Consider the following 24,575-nt stretch of genomic DNA (forward strand, 5'->3'; position numbering starts at 1 on the left):
ATCCATTAATTGATATCGACTCAAAGAGCTACTAATACCTAATGACTGCTATAAAAATATATACAGATAGTGCACAGAAATTCAGCAGATTTGGCAGCATCTATGCAGAGAGAAACAGGGTTAAGGTTTTGAGTCTGGTATGACTTCTTCAGAATGTAACTATGCTTGTGGGGTTGTTTTTCCTTCTCATATACTCTGGACATGCTCAATTCTCATGCTTGGTCCTGAACAAAGATTCTGAAGAAGAGTCATACCGGACTCAAAATGTTAACTCTTTCTCTCTCCATTGATGCTGCCAGACCTGCTCAGAATCTCCAGTAATTTCTGTTTGTCTCAGATTTCCAGCATCCAGTGTTTTGTTTTGATTGCTATAAAAACATGTTGTCATGCTTCTACTTTTCTCAGTTTAGTTTAGTTTAGGAGTTGAGGTTTAAGTAACAGCCAAGTAGCATTATCCTACTTATTACCTTTTGAAAGCAAGCAGGAGACCATATGAGCATTCCAGTCCCTGAAATAAGCTGAAGAGGGATCTTTGAGTGTTGCCTGGGAATGCTACAAATTTGTTCAGAGATCAGGACAACTGGAAAAAGTGAGAACTAAAGATTACTTATAAAAAAGTATTCCGAAACATGAAAGCCAAGCATATTTGGAGGACAAGCAAAAAAATACAAACATAAATTACATCCACCAGGGAAAGATTTTCAAATCATTGTCTATGGGCAGATTTTGAGCTAAATTCTAAGGAACAACAGCAGACTACTAGCCTACTATAGCACTCAGTTCATAATATTGTGGTAGCTGGGACCCTTACTGTGGGGAGCTTACATCATGGTGATGCTGTATTAATGGTAATCCATTATCAATTTTGAGAGACTCTCTGATTATAGTAACAGGACATTTGACCAATCCTGCTCTTGATGATTCTTTGAAAGACTGTTCCAATATAGTACCATTGTAGTACATGTTCCCGATAACCCTGCAATGTTATCTCCTTCAGAGGTTTAAGGCAATTCCCTTTTGAAAAGTTTCAGTGAATCCATATTTACCATCTTTCCAGGCAATGCATTCCAGATCGCAATTATTTTCTCCGCAAAATAAAAATTTTCATCTCACCTCCTTCCTCAACCACATATCAATAACCTCAGTCGTAGAAAGTATTGAAACAATATTTTTGTAGACATTAGCAGCAATCTAGGCAGTCCTGCAGAATAAAAGGAAAGCTAAAAAGAATTTCTACAGGACGCTTGACTTTACGCAGAATGGAAAAATCCATTATACAAGTTACACCAAAATCAAAATTGCGAACCACCTTAATGTCTACCACTTCAGTGAAACCTCTATCAATTTTATAAGATGATAAGATTCAAATCAAAGATCTGTATTGTCTGTATTTGATGACATTATCTGGTGTACCATGGACAGAAATTAGCATCACTGGTGGCAGAAAGGAAACTGCAGCCCCTTGTGTACACGGACAGCATGAGGAAAAAAAGCATGGCTGTGACGTGTCACAGATAGGGATGTGAGAGACCATAAATAAATGCCCTCATCTTGCTTGGTATATCACAACCCTGCACAGTGCAGACACCTCCTCTCCTATCAATGCCAGTACATACCTGTCAAGTTAAGACATTTCAGGATGCAGAAATGTGTGCGCAATGATGTATACTGATGCAGTCAAACAATTCAAAGAATAACAAATATTTCAGGATTTATTTTGCATGGAAAAGCAAGTTACAACAGCAAGCAATTATGAGGAGATCTCTTCAGTACATTCACTTAGTTTTTCAACATACTCTGGAAATCATCGATTAATTGTATAGATGAAGGTTTTACTTACAGGAAGATGAATCAGTCCCATTACAAAAACATCTCAAATATTTCAGGGATTAACAAAAGTGTCTCTCAACTTTGAATGCATTCATTTTGCAATTCCTGGCATCTAATGAGTAAATTATTCTTGTATTATATAGAACTATGCTGGTCCTTTTAAAAACAAATTACAGGGTAAATTGAAAGATCATTAATTTAAAAAAGAGCAAGCACATTATTTACTTTTTGGAGGAAAACCTAAAATTGAAAACTTATATAGAACATAGAAACCTCTGTAAATTTCAAAAGGCTGTTTGATTCATTAGATTTATTAATCAGTTACTAAAGTATGTAATTAGTAGCCTGGCAAATCACAACATTAATTAACCATTTACAGTCCCCAAAAATGACAACCTGCTGTAAATTGTACAAAGTGTTGTGTAAACAATCAACAGGAGAAAGCCAACCTTGGGTTTAATATTAAAAAGACAACCTCAATGAAAGGGACCAACGGCTTTTCCAAGCACAGCATCGATTGTATCCTTCAACAATCTCAATGACAAATGGTTAACGGTACAATGGGTTCCAACTGCATAGTTTTCAAATAGATCCAATTTAACTTGGATATTTTAAAAGAGCATATTTATTTAGATATAGTTATTATATATATTTACAATTTAGATATCTATCGTATTTTCAAAACATATAGCGGTAACAACGCACGTTCAATTTTTTTTGTCACATCATACCCTGCTTTGACGATGTTAACTCTTTGCTGGGGGATTGAAGGTACTGATCCATGAGAGGTGGTGCCTCCCCATACTGTTACCCAACTGTTACTACTCATATCTGGAACAATGAGTTGGAGGCAGTTGGTTTGACAACAAACGGGTCTTCATAGGCAAATCCAAGCCTATCTTCTACCTGTGCAAACATGAGCACTTCCAGCATCAACTGCTGGATGGGAGTGGGAGCCAAGGTTTCCTCCACCCTAACCCAGGGGGTGCTGAGGTCAACTACACCGAGTCTACTTTGCGCCAAGCTGAGATCAGCTAACTCAGCCCAAGTGGTTCTGGGTCTGTTTACTACCTTAAGTATTCACTGTGGCAGGGCTCTGAAGATCCTAGCTGACAATTCAGGTTACTAGCTGCAGGCCAATATCCTGTTTGCTATAACCTGCTCAAATGCTGACTTCAAATGGAACTGATTCTTTTCTGAAGCTTAAAAATTAGCATACTGGTCCAAAGAATTAAAACCCCTGAGCCCTTACTCTTTCACACTTTAACTCATTTCAAACTAAAATTAGTTAAGTATTTGTTGGGCATACAAGGATTTAAAAGTTAGTCTTATTGACCTGTGCACAGTGACTTATCAGCCTGGTGCACACTCTTAAGTGTAGTACCTAATGCTATAGGACACCATTAGTATCTGTCAGGTAACTGCTGGAGTTTGTCCATTTGACAGATTGGAAGCTACATGGAGTTGGAAAGCTAACACCCTTAACTGATTATTTCCTATTTTGTGAGACATTATTCTACTTATTTTAAAATTTTTGTTTTCAGTTTCTAATTACTTTCTCCCCACAAATATTTAGCTACTGATCTTAGTCAGCATTTTGTTGATGGCTTGCTTGACGTGGGTGGTGGAACTTCTCCGTCTTGTCTTGCCTTGGATCATTTTACGCCGTCTCACCTCTCTGCACAGTTCGTAGAATGCTTCGTTGATGTTGCCCTCTCCAGTGCAGGCTGAACACTCATAAAAAGCACAGGCCATTTCAGTAGCCATTTTCTCCCCTTCCTCAGTGGTTACCTGCCTGGAGTGGTCCAGGTCAGCTTTGTTACCCACCAGGATCAGTGTCACGTTCTTTGGCTTTTTGATTTCATCCAGGAAGTTCTTCAGTGAAATCACTTCCTCGAAGCTAATTCTGTCAGTGATGTCGTAAACCAAGACAAAACCCTCTGCCCAGCGCATGTGACTTTCCCTCTGAATAGCATCCTCCTGAAAAACATTGCATTACATACTGTTTGAGGACATCTGCAAGGTTACTTATAGATGCACAAACTAATTAATAATCAAATCCAAATCCATAAAATGCCATCTCAGCCTTTTAGGGTGTCTGGTTAATCTGCACAAGTAACTAGATCAAAGCAAGAGTTACCCTTTCTTTTTGTTCCTTTAGTTCTATGCTTATCACCCTACTAGCTTCTTTAAGTTCCCTAAATTGAATGAACCATGCAATTGAGAAGATGGTAGCTATTGCAGTAAGCAGTGACATTTGTTTGTCAGCTATATATGAAATGTAACTTTGTACTACCATTGGAATTTCATCAAGAATTCCCTTTAACACAATAGTTGTGACTGCAATGGGGAGGTGATGGCACAATGGTAATACCACTGGACTAGAAATCCAAGGGTGCAGGCTAATCCTCAAGGGCATGGATTCAAATCCCACCATGGTAGCTGGCAGAATTTAAATTTAATTCTGGAATATAAAAGCTAGTCTGAGTAATGGGGTCATGAAACAGCCAATAATGATGGTAAAAAAAATCCATCTGACTCATGAATGTCCTTCACAGAAGGAAATCTACCAGCTTTACCTCGTCTTGCCTACATGTGATTCCAGATCCAATGATATAACTGACTCTTAATTGCCTGCTAAAATGGCCTAGCAAGGCAGGCCATTTAAAGTGAATTAGGGTTGGGCAACAAATGCTGTTTTACCTACACACCTTGAGAAAAGAAAGGAATGTACAGGTAGCTCTGCTATATTGCGTGTTTTGTTAAAGCAAAATTAGCTGTGATGTGATTGATGAATAGTAGGCACTGTTTGGATAACTCAAACTTTCTGCCATACAGGTATAATGATTTTCTATAGCAATTTCCTTTTTTTGCCAAGAATCTACCTATCACCGCCTCAAAGTCAGTCAATGACCTCTCCTCCAGGTGAGAGAGTATAGGCCAGTAAACACGGGTAACAGGTAAACAGGAGGGGCTTATGTGTGCAAGGATAAAGACAGCAGAGCTTTGGTTGATCTCAGTTTATGAAGGTTAGCATATGCCGGACACCTACCTTGAGTGCATTGGTCAAGTCTGAGATGATGATGATATGAAGAGGGGTATCAGCAAAAGACAAGTGGCAGCAGAGGTGAATTTGGACAATGGTGCAAAAATGGAAATTTGCAGCCTCAGCAAAGATGCAGACTTAAGGTCAGAAATGTATCCAAACACTGAGGTAGGGAACAGTCTAGCCCAGCATTCAATGTGTTTTGAAGCAGTGTGTTTTAAGACTTCCATCTGACATCAATCCCAAATGATCTAGCCCTAATTTTAAGATGTATGCTCCCTTTTTCACAATGCAGGCATTTACTCCAAAGGGAGCCAGACTATAGACCCAGCTCAAAATTGGGAATGAAAGGGGCACCTGTTTCCAATCATAACAAACACTTCTTCTAAATAGACTAAAAATCTATTTTGTGGATCTCACGAGTGCCATAAAGAAAACCACCTACAGGCCCACCTGAGAATGCCGGGTATTTTTATTGCTTTCTGGGCCAGGTTAGCTGAACAAAAGAATGTTACCATTACAGAGATTTGGAGATGAGTAGATTTCGCACTGAAAACAGGCAATCTCAGTCCTAATGTTCTGCAATTATAGCAATAAAAGTACTGTACATCTTCTCAGTTTCCTAACCAATATTAACTTTCAACCACATTAAATGAACAAGGTGTTAGGGCATTTTGAGATAAAAATGAAATGGTGTTGGATATCTTGTAGAGCATGAAAGTTGGTAAGTCCCTAGGGCCTAGTGGGATCTATCCCAGGTTATTGACTGCAGTTTTTAGATAGGCATACAAATAAGCAAGAAATTGAGGAACAAGAACTATGGGCAGGTAGAAGCGATTAATTTAATTTGACGTCATGCTCGGCATAACATCACGGGCCAAACAGCCTGTGCCTATGCTGTACTGGTGCACATTGTCTGGTCATTATCTCATTGCTATGTGAATACCAGCCACTGTTTTTAACTTTGGAAATGTTCACTTGTTAATCAGTCAACTGTTAAACCATTTCAAACATCCTCAAGCACTGACCTCCATTTTCTCCACTGTGATCCCCATCATTGAAGAATACTACAAACCCTCAGCAAGAACAGCAGTGGAGGGGAGGCTGAACTTTGAGCAGGGCAAGGGGAAACTGGAGAAGGGAGGAGCTTAGAAAGAACAGTGTAAAAGGGAGACCTGAGAAAGCTGGCCATTTTAGCTCTACTAGAGAGAGTCGTTTGTGCCAAGGAGCTAAAGACTGGCTGTCATTCCATTTGGGGCCCCTAAGCTGGATTTGGACAGTCCTATCCTAAAGGCTTTCATCAATACAACATAAATGCAAGCCTTTCATTCCTCTTCCAATGGGAAGCAACGCCCCCTTCTCCCCACTGAGCACACATAGCGACCGTGGAAGCTTGGAAAACCTTCTCATTACTTGGGGGAATCTATGAAACAAGTCACATTGGGAGAGGGCCCAAAGGTAGCAGAACAAAATACCAAAGAGGCATTAAAAACTGGATGTGTTCTTGTGGTGAGCGAGGCATTCCTGAAATAGTGAAGAATGTTCCTTATCCTGTCTAGTTCATTGTTTATACTTTTATAACAATCATTAAAATGATATTTATGACACAGTAAAACAGAATTTGTGCATTGTCCAAACTGAAAGTCTCTCAGGGCATCAGGGTTTGAAGGATGTGCAATTATTCTTTTTCAAACAGAAACACAAATTATAAGAGGTTGAGGTATTTTGTTCTATTTGGAAGTTGTGAATTTTCTGCTCCGCAATTTTTTTTGGTTTGGCATGGCAAACTAACTTTTGAAAACTGCAAACAAAATTCAATAACTGATAATATTCATTTTATACTTCTGATGATGCATTTTATTAATACTCAGGGCTACACAGATGACAAGTACATATACTTACGGGTCTGAATGTAAGCACTTTGACCAGTAAAATGTAATCACAGAATCCCTACAGTGTAGGAGCAGGCCATTCAGCCCATCGAGTACACACTGGCTATCTGATGCATCACACCCATTCCCACCCCATTACCCTATCCCTGATATACTACATCTCCCATGGTAAATGCACCTGCACATCCCTGGACAACAAGGGCAATTTAGCATGGCCAATCCACCTAAACTGCACATCTTTGGACAGCGGGAGGAAATCAGAGCACCTGGAAGAAACCTATGCTGGCACAGGGAGAATGTGCAAACTCCACACAGATCGTCTCCGAAGACTGGAATCAGTCCTGCGTCCTCAGTGCTGTGAGGCAGCAGTGCTACCCACTGAGCCACCGTGCTGCCCACAGCCGATTTTGAGATTATTTAAAAACTGCACAATTGTCTTAACGCCCAAAACTAATATTAGATTTTGCAATGCTGAAAATGTTTGAAGCGTATTCTGCACAGCAAGTGAATATGGTTAACAAGATTTCAAAGATCTCAGCACGGCTCAGTTTGGGCTCATTTCCCTCCTTGGTTTAAAAGGCATTCGTGCCAACCGCAGGATTTGAGCATTGACTGATACTACAATGCAGTACTTAGGCTATGCTAAGTTGTCATATGAGGCTCTTGTCTATCCCCTCGCAGTTCAGGTGGACACCAAAAATCCTAAGTCGCTCCTCAAAGAGCAGGGAATTCTTACCCCAGCCAACAATCCTCCCTTAACCAACCACTAAAGACTGGCAGCTTTATATCACTATTTGTCTTTGCTTGCTATGTGTAAACTGACTGCTGCATTTGTATACACACCAACCAATACTGGATAAACCCAGGAACGGGTTTGGTTGTGATGGTCTGACAATCCAATATTGTACTTAGAGGGTGATATTCTCACCGTGCCCCGTGGTAGTGAGGAACATTGTTTAAAATTTCTTGTCTTTGACATTCCTGTCATCAGCAAATAGCGGGAAATTGATTTCAAAAGAACCGCAAGCAACATATTATTATGGTGGAAGACAATATTACACAGCACAAAGTTGCTCAATCTGAGCTGCACTCTGTTGAATTTGGGGGTGAAAACTGATTTCTGGGGCAAAGTAGCAGAGCTAGCTGACGGCCACATTACCTTAGCCCGATGAAAGTTAGGATCTGTAGAAGTGAGGAAAGGTGGAAGATGATAAATCATTTTAACATGTTAATTTAAAAGAATGTTAACATTACATGTATCCAAATCTAAACATGAAAGCCCAAGAATACTTACAAAATTAAGTTCCATTGTAGTTACTATTAGTTGGCAGACCCGCGTACATTTCTCACACGCTAACATAAATAACTTCTTAACCGGTTTAAGATGAGATTCCGGATTTAATTGAAGTCACACGCACAAGAATTTAATACTTATGACATTAATTACTTTTATGTCCAATAAACCACTTGAGAAATGGTAATAACATGCAGTGATTCAACAGCATGAGACAGAGTATGTTCAAGTGAATGTCTACCTCGGGCCTACATTCCTCAGCTTTTGAAAGCACTTGTTTCAATTTTTAGTTGTCCACCCACACAAAGTGACACTCATTTGAGGACATGTTAAAAAGGATAATTTTCAGACTCTTAGCTGCGGGATCCATCGCTGCATGATTTAATATGGCCTTGAAGTTACCGAGTGCGCAAACGTACTCTTGCTCATGTGTGATTACTCTGTGCGTCAGGATTACAGTAAAGTGCGATAAATAAATAAATAATGTGAACTAGATATGGACTGATAAAGTTACCCATTCTTTGTAGGAAACTCATCATTCTTCACACAAGGCAGTAATGAAAATTGGTAATTTACGTGATGAGATAGAAAGATTACATAATTAAACAGAGTTATGCATTTGCTATTAACAAAATGTTGATGTGTTCTCATTAAAACTGAACAAAATACCATCTACAAAAGATTCTGTCAATTTTCCTGAGAGTCTGTGTACTTCTGAAAAGGAATCCTTTCTCTAAAAGGTACATGTGAATTAATCTCTACGCCAGCATGAAGCCACTTAACTTCCGTCTCCATCAGAGGAGCAGGAAAGCTGACATTTCAGGTCGAGATCCTTCTTCACCTTATTATCTCAGATTCTCCAACATTGGCAGTTCCTACTATCTCTGTAACTTCCATCTCCACTAGGTTCCCAATCCCGTCTCCTGCCTTAAGTCCATTATGTGCTGAAATTCACATTCATGTTTCTGTGGCCTCCATACTGAACGGGCTCGTGTGAGTGCCTTTTGAGTCAAGGAGGGGAATAAGCACAAACCGAGTCATGCTAAAATCTTTGAAGTCAAGTTAACCATGGCCACTTACCACACAGGAAACACTTCAGTCATTTTCAGCATGCAGTACTTGCCTGGTGATCCTCCCATCTTCACATTCCACAGACTTGAGCTCATCCAATGCTCTGTTCCCATATTTGTCCAAGTCCTGCTAACCCATTATTCCTGCACTTGTTATCTACTTTGGTTCCTGGTCATCAACGTTCTTCATGTAATATTTATATTTATATTTAATTAATTAATGCTCATACATAATATCTTTATCCTTGTGTTCATATCCCACCACAGCCTCTGCTCTTCTTATTTCTGTTACCTCCTTCTGTCCTACAACCCTCCAGGAATTCTGACTTCCTCCAACAGCACCTTCCAAACCAGAGGCCTCCCCCAGCTAGTGGGATAACAGCAGCAGATGCAAGGGGAATGCTACCATCTTGTCAGCTTCTCTCCAAGACACAAACCACCCTGACTTGGAACCATACCATCATTTCTTCGCTGTTGCTGAATTAAAATCCTAACAGTGCTGAGCATCTGCCAACATGACACAGGTTACAGGCGTTCAAAAAGACAGTTCACAACCACCTAAGGACAACGAAGGTAGAGCAACAAATGCCGGCTGAACCAGTGATTCTCATATCCTGTCAAAGTATAAATAAATGTCCTTCAAATCTGACCTCTTGCCCATTCTTTACTCTCTCTATCCCACCATCGGCGCCTTGAAAATCTTGAGCTCAGAAATTCCTTCCCTGGGCCATTCCCTCTCAAAGCTTTTACACCAAATTTCGAAAATGTCCTTTACTGTTATCAATCAGCGACTCGATAACAAACAAAAACAAGAACTGCGGATGCTGTAAATCAGACAGAAACAGAAATCGCTACAAAAGCTCAGCAGATCAGGCAACAGCTGAGGGGAGAAATCAGAGTTAGCATTTCAGGTTGAGTGGCTCTTCCTCAGATAAATACCAAAAGAACTGCAGATGCTGTAAATCAGGAACAAAAACAAAGTTTCTGGAAAGACTCAGCAGGTCTGGCAGCATCTGTGGAGGAAAAAACACAGAAAATGTTCTGAGGAAGGGTCACTGGACCCAAAATGTTAACTCTGTTTTTCTCTTCACTGACCTGCTGAGCATTTCCAGCAAATTTGTTTTTGACTCTTCCTTAGAACTGATTAATAAAATTCTCGAAGTGCCTTGGAATTTTCTCCTACAGAACAGGCACTGCACGAAAACTTCTTGTTGCAGCAGAATACACATCAGAAATTTGGCCACACACATTAACCTTCCACTTAACTGCGGACAAGCGTGAAATATAAACCTTCACCCTGAAGAAAATGAACCTTGTGATTTAAAACAGTCAGATCTGTGAAGCTGGGTGTGTACTTCAAGTATCTAATCCCCTTTCTAACTACACAGACTTATGTCTTACACAAGGGTGTGCTAACATGTATGCATACACAATCGAATGCTCCAGCGAACACAACCACCAGCTCTGCAAAGGAAAATATCAACTTGTGGGGCTGTTTTAAAAAAGCAATTGTCATATCTCAAAAGTTACACAATTCCCATATCTTTTCCTGGCACATTTTCAAGCACACATGTAAAGTAAATGCGAAAATCAACAAGGAAGTAAGTAAATGGTGTACAATGATAAGTCAAACAATGATCTAGGAGAGTGGTTTGCGCCACTAACTCACCTGGCCAGCTGTATCTAAGATTTCCATAGAAACTGCTTCATCATCAATGGTGGCTTGGTGCCGATAGGTTGACTCTGGCAATTTGTTTTAAAAAGAAAATCTTTCATTAATGTCGGATACTACATTACATCAGCCTGGGTGAGCATTAAGTCGAACAACAGTACTTACAAACTCATCTCAAACCCTCTAATCTCAAATACAGTCATTATTTCTCCTCAAATGTAAGAATAGAAATGTGGAACTCTTCATGATGCACTGTCCCAGTGTTAAGGAGCGCCAAGGTTGACCAAGTTCCCCAAACAATTTGAAATAAAAAATTCTAAGATTGTGTTTGGGACACAGAAAAACATAAATGCAAAAGAAATTAAGATGCAGAAACCATTGTTTAAATTGGCACCCAAAAGTGCTACTTAGGAGAGCAAAATCTTTTTATTATATAAATTAAGTAGCTACAGCAGTTGTAGTGTCTCACAAACAGCAACCTTGTTACTGTGCCTTTTTCAACAGTGCACTAAGCACTCACAGTTAAGATGTTAAGCCACAGATACACTTGATGTAATTATAGCCTGACTTGCCTTGTGGGACACTAGCAGGTGGAGACTTCATTGAGGAGTGAAGCTGGACAGAGCATAAAAACTGGGTTAACTGATTTCAGTTTTCCTGATGAATAATTTAAGTTAAAATTGTCCCCAGTAATAAATCACTGCTGACGCACTCCTTAAAAGCAGAAGTGTGTATGGGTTTGGTATCCTTCCTGAACTGATGCCACTTATTAAACAGAATAATATCAAGGTGTCATTACAAGAGATATTTGCTTCCTAATGTTTTATAAATCCAGTTGTTTCACTGTGTTTTGTCAACTTCAGAATCCTCTGTGTCTCTCGCACCTCACTTGACTTGCACAGCATTCCCAACAGTCTGTGTATAGTGAGCGACTGAAGGAGTCATTAGGCTGAAGGACAATGGCCACAATTTACGTCTCCTCACAACTACTTCTAATGATGGTACAACTCCACTTTTCCAATACACTTTCTCCTTTACACGCCCCGATTGATATTTGTTCTTTCTGCCTGTTGGCACAACTGGTTGCATTTTGTTAGATTGTGTGTCTTGGGATGGTGAATTCAGAAAGACTGTGTCCCAGCCCAAAAGCTCAACAGCATTAGCCATGGAGGTCAGTGTTTTTCTTCAGATTTCAATTACTAGAAAATCTTGAACACCCAAGTGACACTCACCTCTTTGCCCTCTCTTCAATCTGAATTTCTATCAAGTTGAGCTTGACACTGGGGAGAACTGTCTCAATTATCTTAGATAACAAGGTGCAGAGCTGGATGAACACAGCAGGCCAAGCAGCACCAGAGGAGCAGGAAGGCTCCTTCAGACATGGGGGAGGGGAAGGGTTTCTGAAATAAATAGGGAGACAGGGGGAGGTGGATAGTAAATGGATAAAGGAGAAGGTAGGTGGAGAGGAGACAGACAGGTCAAAGAGGCGGGGTTGGAGCCAGGAAAAGGTGAATGTAGGTGGGGAGTTAGGGAGGGGATAGGTCGGTCCAGGGAGGACGGACAAGTCAAGGAGGTGGGATGAGGTTAGTGGGTAGAAGGTGGGGGAGGGTCTTGAGGTGGGAGGACAGGTCAGGGAGGCAGGGACTAGGTTGACTGGTTTTGGGATGTGGTCAGGGGAGGGGAGATTTTGAAGCTTGTGAAGTCCACATTGATACCCTTGGGCTGCAGGGTTTCCAAGCGAAATACGAGATGCTGTTCCTGCAGCTTTCAGGTGGCATCATTGTGGCAATGCAGGTGGCCCAGGATGGGGATGTCATCCAAGGAGCAGGAGTGGGGGGGGGGGTGGGGGTGGGGGGTGGGATTTGAAATGGTTCATGACTGAGAGGTAATCTTATACTTGTGATCTTACAAGTTAGACTATAATACACCAGTGATAAACAGTAACTTTCAAAAGTTCCCAAGCATGCATTACATTGTTTCAGAATCTATTCTATGCACGAATGCAAACATTTAAATTCTCTGAGGCCATTTCCACAAACATTTCATGCTGCTCATGACAGTGGCTTTGTTAGAGATTTGTGTCAAGTCTTATCTAAGCTTTTTCCATTTCCACACACAATTTGTTTAACCATTTCCCAGTAACAAAGTCTTTCTTCCAAGGGCCTCCTCATTGATTATTGTTTTAAGGAATTTGAAGATTTATGTTAGTTCAAATTTTCCTTCACCTCCTTTCTCTGCAAAGTTAATTTCACTAGCAGAAGACTGGTGAATGCTGATAGATACTATAACACAAATGAATGAGATTGTATCTCCATGATCTGTCTATAAACATTTTACAATCCGAAAAGATACGTTTATTATCTTACGATACTTGAAGAAAATTTATGGCACAACTTTAACTAGCTTAAAGTTAGTAAAATGTAAGGTTCAAAGCCAACTCTAGGAAAAAGTCTCAATTATATGCCTCTCATAAACATTGTCTTAGAAATAGTAGTATGGTATTAGCATTTATAGCAATTCTGCTTTTTTTTCCTTTCCACTTTCAGAACTTACAATACTTTTAAAATGCAAATTAAATTCCAATTCACATCAGAAGTAATTTTCTGGACAATGAAAACCGAACCCTGAAGGACCATGAATAAGACGTGGCTGACCAGAAGTGATCAAAGATTTGTATCTCAAGGATATTTTTAAAGGGAAGGGTGGTGGAAAATTTATAGATGGCATTACAGAGACTAGGCTCCAAACGTAATTGTACAACTCCTAAGACTTCTCTGTCAAAATGAATGAATAACCTGTCAAAACTTTAAATGGAAACCACCATCAACTGTTAATTCTGCTAGTTATTGGGTGAGCCCTGTATTTGTCCTTTGATTTTCAAGCAGATTCATAAAACAGCAATAAAGTAATGTGAAAGGCCAGGCTGAGTTCAGTCTGTCTTCATTGCCAAATTGAGACAAGAAGAGGTAGATATAAAGGCAACATTATGACGTGCCAGGAACAGAGTAAAGAGCAGATTTAATAAATTGACAGTCCTGGCATGGAACTCTGTGCTGGGCACACATCAGAAAGTATGGAACAGAAGTCAACTCACTCCACAAGGATTCTTTTCTATTCATTTTAATTGACAGAAGGCATTTCAGAGGTCACTGACCTCGATGCCCAGTGCACAAAGCTTTTGCAAAGACCATAAACATCTATATTTATCTATACATGACAAAAACAGACAGAACAGCAGCTTGGGAGCTCAACAAGAATGTACCATTGACAGGGTTTCATCGCCAGCTATCTGTACGTTCCTTTAAGATAGTATAATGAAGTAAATTAAAAAGAGATAGCTATCTCATTCAGAGTACTTTTTAAATACTCACATTTTAATTCCAGCCATCTGCATTGGACTGCTGGTGAAAGTGGTTAGGAAAGTTAAATTATATAAAGAAAGAACCTTAATTTCAACAACAACTTTCAAGAAAGGAGTTGCAAAGAAATGAAAGAGCGATTTTAATGCAGACACGAAAATTAGTGACATTTAAAACAAAAGCCAGCAATTGTGGTGAGGAAGAAATACACTGCAAGCTGTGATTGGCCAAAGACTACAGGGCGGTTTGTGCTATTCCACTGGTGATAAGCTCCACCTCCCCTGGAGTTCAGAGAAATTGCTGCATTTGTGCTGCATCACAAATTGAACTGACTGCAGAAAGTTGGGGCTGACACTTCAAGGCATGAGGACCCTTGAAGTGTTCCTGCAATGCCACTCGACCTCAAAGGGAAAAACTTAAACATTCCTGCTGGTTGGAAATTCTGCTTTGATGTTTATGAGCTTTAAAGTATTAGATTCTTTTTTAACATTCATACTTTTTCCTTCTGTCTCTTTTCACTTTCACTCTAAACCATATTTCCCCTTTCTTTCTTTTCCCTTACTGCATCTCATTTGACTTCAATTTACCCTATTCCCATCTCTTTCATTTTAGTTCTTCAGCCTTGATGAAGTTGGTCCTGTCATTCAGGAAAAACTCCAGGTATCCACTGCCTCTACTACTGTTCCCAGCAAATTTTGGCAGGATATTTTTCATGCAGAAGTGAAAATTCAGGGCTGATGTCATAAGTGCCCTAATAATCTGCCTTAGCGATGGACAACTATTACTTGGGACATAGAGAGATTTCCCCTGCTCTTGTTGCAGTGCTCTAATGTCCTTTACACTGAGAACATAAGGGACTTGAACCCACAACTTTGAGACTCGGACATAATAACGCTACCACCGAACCAGGAATGGCATCTACAAGTAGCACATGCTCACAGTATTCATTCCTCAGACAATAGGTCCCATTACAAAAGTAGTTATCTTGCATCAAAATGATGGAAAAAAAACAAGGGGTAGGGAAGAAATGAGGTGATTAGACACTAATATTCAACTCCTGGGATCTGGATTCAAATCTAACCAAAGCTGATGGTATAAAAGCCTCTGTTGCTTGTTGCTGTTAGCATCCCGAGAGAAGAGTTTGTAGAACAATTCACTTCCTAATGGACCTCTGCCTATATTTCAGAACTGTCCTCAAATCCTCCACCTTAATTGGCCATTTCAATTGCATGGAATCTATGCGCTATGGAAGTTTAATAGAAGGAAGGATAGTGACACACTGATGAATTAGAGGAAAGATGATTTTCTACAGTCAAGGGATGAAGCACATCCTTAGGACAGAACAGAGAGAGCTGTACTCTTCATCATATTATACTATTCTTGACCTGTGGGACCTTGATGCCGACAGTGGTTGCTAAAAAAAACGGCAGCGTTCCCTTCCCCAACAGTGACATCCCTCCCTACTGGCAGCACTGAAAAAAGGTCGAAGAACGAACAGGAGGAAGTGTACTTCCATACACCATTCCTCTTTTGTCCCTCCAACAATACTCTTAAAATCATTTGTCCTGAAATCTAAAGAAACACTTGTTTAACTTGATTTCACTGACAGAATATAGTACAGAAGATGACACAATGTAAGCCCTGCCATGGTTTTGACCTGGCTTGGGACACTGGAAAGCTGTGGGGTTAACTATGACAAGAGTGTTTCATCTTGTCCTGGTCAATATTTTAAACTAGATTATTGTACTGTGCTTATTTTGTGTGCGAACCTGCTGTGCATGAATTAGTTCCCACATTTCTGGCATTGCTACAGTAATTACATTTCAAAAGTACTTCACAGAAATTTGTATTTTCATGGCCTATCATGCATATACACCATTAGTACTCTACTATTTCCATTAAACCACAGGATCAAGCCAGGCTGAATGAGTAGAGTTGAACAGCACATCAAGAACAGCCATTTGCTAGAATTTGGCACAGATCCTTCTAAACCGTTCCTATTCATATACCCATCCAGATGCCTTTTAAAAGTTGCAATTGTCCAAGCCTTTATTACTTCCTTTGGCAGCTCATTCAAACACACACCACCCTCTGCAAGGAAAAGTTTCCCCTTAGGTCCCTCTTATATCTTTTCCCTCTCAACTTAAACCTATGCCCTATAGCTTTGGACTTCCCCACTTGGGGAAAAAGACCTTGGCTATTCACCCTATCCACGTCCCTCACAATTTTATAAACCTCTGTAGGGTCTTCCCTCAATCTCTGATGCTCCAGAGAAAACAGCCGCAGCCAATCAGCATTTCCCAATAATTCAAACCCTCCAATCCTGGCAACATCCATGCAAATCTTCTTTGCACCCTTTCAAGTTTAACTCCTGTAAGCTGCAAAGCTTTGACTCACACAACTGTAATTTACTTCAGCTCTGAATAATTAATGCAGATTTTAAATCAAATGTCCCTAGTCTGGAAGCTTTCACAAACTGGAATCCTTACACCATAGGTGAATTATTCCCTTAACTGCTTTGAGCAAACTCATTTTGCGAGAAGGTATACTTGCATCAAACTTCGGTTAGGTATCTTTAGAACTCAATTCAAAACTTTTTAAACTTTCTCATCCAAGCTTCTGCTAAACTAATTGCTTAATGCTTTCTTTCTTCCTCTTGTCCTAAACCCCACAACTCAAACAAGTTTCCAACAACAGCCCAGGACCCACTGAGATGATGATTATGCTGTCATGATTCTGATCCCTTAACATTCTGATTCCAATCTGCTCTTCAGGTGCACAGGCTACAGGGCTTTGCATTCCCTCCAAGTTCCTCTCAACCACATTTTCCTTTGTTAAGATATGCCAAAAAACTCAGTCTTCGGAGGAAATTTTTGATCACTTAACCTTTATTTCGTTGCATGACCTGGTGACAACTTTTATAAAAAGCTAATGTGAAGCACTTTAGGATGCTCTGTACGTTAAAAGGGCTATATAACGGCAATAGGTTGCTATATTACCTTTGGGACGGTTACTATGACTGGTAAAACAGAATGCTGTCGTCAGTAACTCCACTTCTAAATAGCACAAACCTTTCCAGCATCCACAAAGCTAGAGTGTGATGAAATACATCCCTATTGTCTGGATGAGTACAGCTCTAACAATACTCAATTAGCTCAACACAATCTGGAACAAGCAGCCTACTTGATAGGCACCCTTTTAACCACTTTAAGCATTAATTTCCTCTCCGATTAAAGCAATGCAGCTTCAGTGTGTACCTTCTAAAGATCCATGGCAGCAAGTTTCATTAGCAACTTCCAAATCCACAAACTGTACCACCTAAAAGAACAAGCAGAGCAGGCATTCGGGAACATTATTACTTGCAAGTCATTCCTGACATGAAACAACACCATATTCCTCCATTGTAGCTTAGCCAAGACACATGCAAGCCTTTCTCAATGCACATAAGAAGTTCAAAAGTCTGTGTTGAGAATGTACATTTAGATCCATAAAATTAACCAAGTAGCTCTTTTAAAATGTATAAATGCATTTTCCCCACATTTTACAGTTCAAAATCTACTATAATTAAGTCCAGAGTCAAACTTCTCCCACTATGTACTTTAATAACACCGCTACATGATACACATCCACATCCATCAGAAACCACTAACGCGTCAGAAAAGTGATTTATGTATCAGCAAGACAAATCTGAGTACAAGCAGGCTTAATAAAGGAAGCTTTTCATGTCTTGCCTCAAATATTACAAGATTTCAATATAAAATTCACTTCAAGAATTCACAATTCACAAAAATGATCCCCACTGACAGACAATGATACTTTGTGTGTGACAAAACCTACACTGTATTTGTATAAATACTGGGTCAACCCTTTTCTATCTACCCCTAATAAGGGGATTTTCATTGACTGAAAGTCTTTTCATTTTTCAACTGACAGGGGAACATGTTAACTTAGAGATCTAGCAAGACAAGCATTCATTGTCCATCCCTATTTGCCTTCGAGAAGGTGGCTGGAGGTATGTGTGACCTGCCTCATAAATCCATGGATTCTACCTGGTGCAGGCAAAACCCAAAGTGCTAGAGATTTTATGCAACTGAGGGACTTGCTCAGACATTCTGGGAGGGCAGTCAAGAGACAACAACATTGCCAAGTGGCTGGAGTCACATGTATGCCAAACCAGGAAAGGTTTGCACATTTCCTTAAATGACATACATTAAAGGAAGAAATTAGTGAATGTCAGAGGAGTTTTTAAGAAACATTGATGAGAGTTTCATTCATTCCTTATTGAGATTAGCATTCAGTTCTTAATTTATTATTTAAGTGAAATTAAACTGCACCAGTTGTCATTATGGAATTTGAATGCAGGGCCTGGAGCTCTGGATTAATTGTGCTGTGACATTATTATCACTCCAACATCACCACCAGCACCAATCCACTAACAACAACACCACTCTGCTGCCATCACAACCACGCTATCACCATTACCCTGTCATCACTACTCCACCATCACCACTACCCTGTCAACACTGCTCCAACGTTACCACAAACCGACAAAAAACATTAACTCTGATCTGGCTCTCTCTGTGGAGACAGAAACACAATCCCTGCAGTGCAGAAAGAAGCAATTCAACCCATCTGGTCCAGCACTGACCCTCCAAAGAGCAGCCCAGCCCCCACCCTATACCCATAATTACCATGGCTAGCCCACCTAGCCTGCACATCCCTGGACACTACGGGCAATTTAGCATGGCCAATCTACCTAAGCTGCACATCTTTGGATTGTAGGATTAAACCTGAGCAGCCAGAGGAAACCCACTAGACACAGGGAGAATGTGCAAACTCCACATAGTCAATCAAGGCTGGAATCGAACCCGGGTCCCTGGTACTGGGCGGCAGCAGTGCTAACCACTGAGCCACTGTGCTGCCCATAATCTACCAATTTGGTAAATTTCTTCGGCACTTTCTGTATTTATTTCCAATTTACAGCCTCCTCAATATTATGCTTTGATTTCAGCACCTTCAGGTTGATACACATGTTGGGGCTGAAGTTGAACGAGTGATTGGAGGCATGGCTTGTGATCTTCTCGGGTAATGCGTATGGCTGGCCTACCTGCTCGGTACCACGAGAGGCGCAGCCACCAGTTGGTGGCAATGCCCCCCTACCTCTATTTGTTTAGGTGCCCAGTGATCTTCTGAAGATGGGGCAGGCACAGGGAGCGCTAGTCTTCCAGGAGGTATCCAGAGTGGTTCCAGGGGCAGCACATGGCAAGATGTGCCTGGAATTAGACTTGAGAGTTGGCATGGTGAGGGGTAGATATTTAGTGAGGCAGGTTGGCAAACAAATCTTACTAGATCTTTGGCGGGGGGGGGGGGGGGGGGGGGGGGAAAGAGAATGTCCTCTGAAAAGCCCAATGCAACTCACACTTAGGCAGGAAAATATAACAAGATTCAACCAACAGGTGAAAATAGTATCACAGATAATGGGAACTGCAGATACTGGAGAATCCAAGATGACAAAGTGTGGAGCTGGATGAACACAGCAGGCCAAGCAGCATCTCAGGGATGAAGGGTCTAGGACCGAAACATCAGCTTTTATGCTCCTGAGATGCTGCTTGGCCTGCTGTGTTCATCCAGCTACACACTGTTATCTAGGTGAAAATAGTATTCCCTATCTTAGAATGTAGAGCACCTCCAGTGGCACTCAATGTAGTACCAAAGAGTTACATAGGTACTGTCTTTTAGGTGAAGCAAGAAAACTTGTTCTGACATTCTATTTCAGGTTTAGATTGAATATGCAAGATATTAGGCAAGGGAAAGCCAAGAATTCTCCCTTTGACCCAGTCAAAACTCCCTCTCAAACAACCACAGGGCAAACTGGCTTTAGATTAATCTTTTTTACAACTACAAATACACAGTAATCTGACAGATCTGACAATGCACTATAATACACAGAATCGTAAAGAAATAGGGCACAGTTTAACCAGTCCATACCATTCATTCTTCTTTATCTAATTCTATCAGTGTAACCTTCTGAAGGAATGGGAATTCCTTCACATGTTTGTTTGTTATTACTGTCTCTATATCTTTTCATAATATGGCAAACAGACTGTGCACAGTTTTCCAAGTGCAGACTAAAAAAGGTGCAATATCAGATCAACATAACTTTTTCACTTTTCAAACCTATTTCTCCCAGAAATAAGTTCTGCAATATTGGTTAGCTTTTTGTTTGGCCTCATTTACATCCATCGCTACTTGCAGTGATTTGTGTATTTGTACTCTATGATTCCTCTACTCCATTTAGATTCATATCTTCCAAGTAATATATGACCTCCTTATTTTTCTTACCAAAATGCAATACCTTAAACTTAACTGTGTTGACATGGATCTTCTAATTACACACCAACTCTACAAGTTTATTTTGGCTGCCTTATTATCTGATACAGGCATCCTTTGTTTTGAGACCGCCCCTCTCCCAAACCCCACTATGCCCAAAAGTGGGTGGTACTTGTGATTTCTGATTGGAAACTTTGATTGTGATTTTGAAGTCAAAGTCATTAACAAACTGCAAGTCTTTGCTCCACCATCTGTTCTCTCCTTTATGTTCTGTCATCAACCACTTGCTCCCAAAGCTTTCCACAAGCTATCACTTAATCAGTGCAGCACCTTGCAGAAGGCTGTTTGGGAAAAGGGAAAATGGACTTAGCAGCAGAAGTAGGCCATTCAGCCCTTCAAGTCTTTGTGTCATTTAAAAAGATCTAGTTGTGGCCTCAAATAGACTTTTTGTTCAATTCCCAATAACACTTGACTCTCTTCCGTATGAAAAATCTGAATGAGTCTAGAACCAATTAAATAACCCCAGCTTTTATCAGAAGAATTCTACAGGCCAATCATCCTCATCTCTTATGTTTGCTCTAACTCCTAGCTCTAGTCTTTCCCACAAACAGAAAGAGTCATGCAGAATGCTCCAAAATGTATGATCAGGATTTTATATGCTTCAATAAGATCATCTCTCATTCTTCTCAACTCCAATGATTAAAGTACCAAACTGTTCAACTTTCTTCATCAGGTCAGACCTTCATCCCAGGAATGAGTCAAATGAACCTTCTCTGAACTGCTTCAAATCTAGATAAATACTATCTCATGCATTAAGCTTTGTCTATACTCTCTGCAACCGCTTCAAATAATTCAATTATTGGTAGTCATGTAAGAATTCCCTCTGGATACCAGGCTGACTACTTTTTTTCTTTATCAAGTTCCAAGCTTTTTTTTTAAAAAAACCTTCTCCTTTAGCAGGGATCCAATTACTTTTCATCCCAATGATCTTACTGGTCAAGTTCTGTCACCCTTATTTAGATAAAATGGTGGCTACACACCAGTCATCTAGCATTACACCTTTTCCTAACAAATTATTAAACATGTGTAGCAATTCCTTTGCCCTGCCCTTTCTGAATTCCTTGAAAATGTAGTGTTTATACACTACATTGGACAAACTGGCAGAAAGCTAGTCACCAGGATACATGAACACCAACTAGCCACAAAACAACATGACCCACTATCACTCGTATCCTTACATACAGATGAAGAAGTACACCACTTTGATTGGGACAACACATCCATCCTAGGACAAGCCAAACAGAGACACGCATGAGAATTCCTAGAAGCATGGCATTCCAACCAGAACTCCATCAACAAACGCATTGATTTGGAGCCAATCTACCATTCCCTGAGAAAAAGAACAGGAAATGACATCACCAACACAGGAAATGACATCACCAACCCAAGGAAACCTAACCAGATGAACAGAAAGCGGGACATAACACCAGCGCTTCGTCGGAGGCTCACTGATGATGTTACCTAGAATGGTGACAAAACGTCTGAAAAAAAAAACTAACCTTCCAGCTCAGCGAGCAAACTCACATCCATTTCCTTTCCTTTAATGTGTTATGTCTTTATGTAGATCCTGTGGTGTCTGTTAGTATTTAATTTGATTTCTTTAGTGCAAACTATTTTCCTAAATGGAATATATTTGATAACGTCTTTCATTGTTGTTTTATATCATTGTTTGCTAAAATCCTAATCTATTTTATTATTACAAGTTCCAATCCCAAATCCTCAAAATCATATTTTCACTAATCTATCACCTTTCATCTTCTCACATCCTTTTCAACTGATATTTTAAAGTGTATTATATTGTGGTTACTGTTGCCTAAATATTTCCCATTTTTACTTCCCTCATCCATCCGAATTCATTCTGCATTCTTAATCCTCTTTTGAAGGCTCCTTAAATGCTGGGTTAGAAGTAATCTTTTTACAGATTGTTAGAACTCTATTTCTTCAGCCTCCTATGTATTTTGGCTGACCAATTAACTCCAGGGTAACCGAAAATCCCCATGATTAATCTTCTGTTATTTTATATTAACTTCCTAAATTTATTTGGATATTTCTTCCTTCACCATTCAGTAAACCATCCCTGCCTGTGTGATTGATCCTTTATCTTTTATACACAAACTGTTCGCATTGCCATTGTCATCTTTAGTAAGTGCTGAGCAGTATTCAGCTACTGCACCTCCACTTTCTCTCTTCCTATTCTTTCTAAAACATGTTGTAGCCTGCAAAGTTTAATTCCTGATCCTATTTGTTTTCCTCTGGCAGCCATATGTCTGTAGTCCCTATTACAGCTATCTAATTTCTCACAATAAATGATTGCCTCCAGTTTCCCTGTTTTCACAGACAGTGTGTTCATTATTGTACAGACAAAGGCCAATTCATTTTTAACAACAGCTCCTCTCACTTCACTCGTGTTCTTTATTTCCTGGCCATTTATTTCTTCCCTCAGGTTATTCCATTCTGTGCTTACTTATCCTGCAAAAATGAATACCCTTTAATTCCTGGAAATGGATGTATGTGTATACCAAACATCTTATACACAGCAGAAAGACAACAACCTGCTCACCCTAGAAATTCTGGACAGCACAGTCCTCTACAATGGTGTGTTATTTATCTTAACAAAGAAATGACTCCTGCAAGCCTTGAAATGAACAAAAAAATGTTGAAAGCCTGTGACAAAAGATAACTTATTCTGTCTTGAACCATTTTAGGACTGGATTAATATGGCTCAAATCAATGTGCGTAGTTCTTTAAAACTCACGGAGAGAGGTCCAACCACAGTCTATCCATGTTATAGAGCTAGGCATCCAAATTCCGAAAACAAAAGGAGGATGCATCAGGTTGAATATTCGCAACAGTGTCAGTAGAATCCACCAAAGAATGACACTAGGATGATTTCATGTCAAGCAGAACCAAAACCTGCCAAAATTAAGAGGCCATCAGATGGTTAACTGGGCTTTCCCTGCAGATAGGATTGCAGAGCCAAAAATCCTTACCCAAGAGAGCTGCTGCCACTTGAGGCTGGCATCAATCCAATGTCCTTCAGTGCCACGGGGAATGGTGGCTTCTCCTAGTAAAGTATCCACTAAAGGCCTAAGATCAGCAATCAGCAGGTCACAGATGTGTGACGACAGGATTGAAGGGCAGGGTGCAAGTGGCTGGCTTGGACAAGACGGGCAAGTGTTGGTGGGCTCCCTTCCATGTTAGTTTCTTGACCAGGCACTGGGTTTGAAACATCTCCTGAAAGCAAACTCACACAGGGCTTGATTATTGCCCTCGTGCATAATGACATCCCCATTGCTGCTAGTAGTCAATCCACGGTGATGGATACATGTGTAAAAAGGCAAGCTCCCAACTGATTAAATGACTCCTCGACAAACTTGTTGTCAAGGTGACATTAAAGTCTGTCTGTTGAGAGAGTGAGGGGATTCACAAGATGTAGGAAAGTATTGTTTAAAAAGTTTGAAACGCAACCCGAAATCACATCCCAGAGCTATCCCTAGGTCTTAACAGAGGTTGGGTGACCAACCTGCATTCCTGAGGCAAATCTGCAATTCAGATTCACTAATAACATACCTACCTTAGAAATATGAACAGCCGTTCCTACTGAACAACCGAAGACCAGAATTCCCAATGTTCAAAACAGCTAGCTACTGAGGAGTGATGGTAAATGCCAATCGAGCCTCTCCAGCACTATTCGAGGGTCAGGAAGAACAAGAGTGCATCCCCACGGCTCTCCTTGGGGAACTCTGCCCTGACCTATGCTTCTAACTGTGCACATGCTTCCAAAGCAGTAGCCCCACCCCCCAACCAATCTCCAATCACTGCCTCCTCTCTTCTGACCTCAGGATCTTCCACTCCTGGCATTACCTAGCAAGCTGTCCGATGGCTGACTAGGAAACAGGGAATGAGCATTTCAAAAATGGTCCAGCTATTTATTATTTGGGGGAGGAGCTCTCTGACATTTTTTTTTCCTCTCAGATGTTTCAATGCCCTAGCCATCCACACATCAGGTACATCCTGTTCTG

The 24,575-nt window shown here is 40.3% G+C and overlaps 1 protein-coding gene across 5 annotated transcripts in view; it reads right to left on the minus strand.

The window, feature by feature from the left end:
- Positions 1 to 1,694: 1,694 nt before the first annotated feature.
- Positions 1,695 to 24,575, minus strand: part of rerg (RAS-like, estrogen-regulated, growth inhibitor) — an 80,444-nt gene continuing 57,563 nt past the window's right edge. For all 5 annotated transcript variants that reach the window (XM_048554474.2, XM_048554475.2, XM_048554473.2 and 2 more), the window contains exons 4-5: positions 10,802 to 10,875; positions 1,695 to 3,810 (exon numbers count right to left, since the gene is read on the minus strand). In XM_048554474.2, coding sequence (XP_048410431.1) covers positions 3,403 to 3,810; positions 10,802 to 10,875 — 482 coding nt within the window. In that variant the 3' untranslated portion in view covers positions 1,695 to 3,402. The remainder of the gene's footprint in view (positions 3,811 to 10,801; positions 10,876 to 24,575) is intronic.

Source organism: Stegostoma tigrinum, chromosome 25 (genome assembly GCF_030684315.1).
Source record: "Stegostoma tigrinum isolate sSteTig4 chromosome 25, sSteTig4.hap1, whole genome shotgun sequence".
Lineage (NCBI taxonomy): Eukaryota > Metazoa > Chordata > Chondrichthyes > Orectolobiformes > Stegostomatidae > Stegostoma > Stegostoma tigrinum.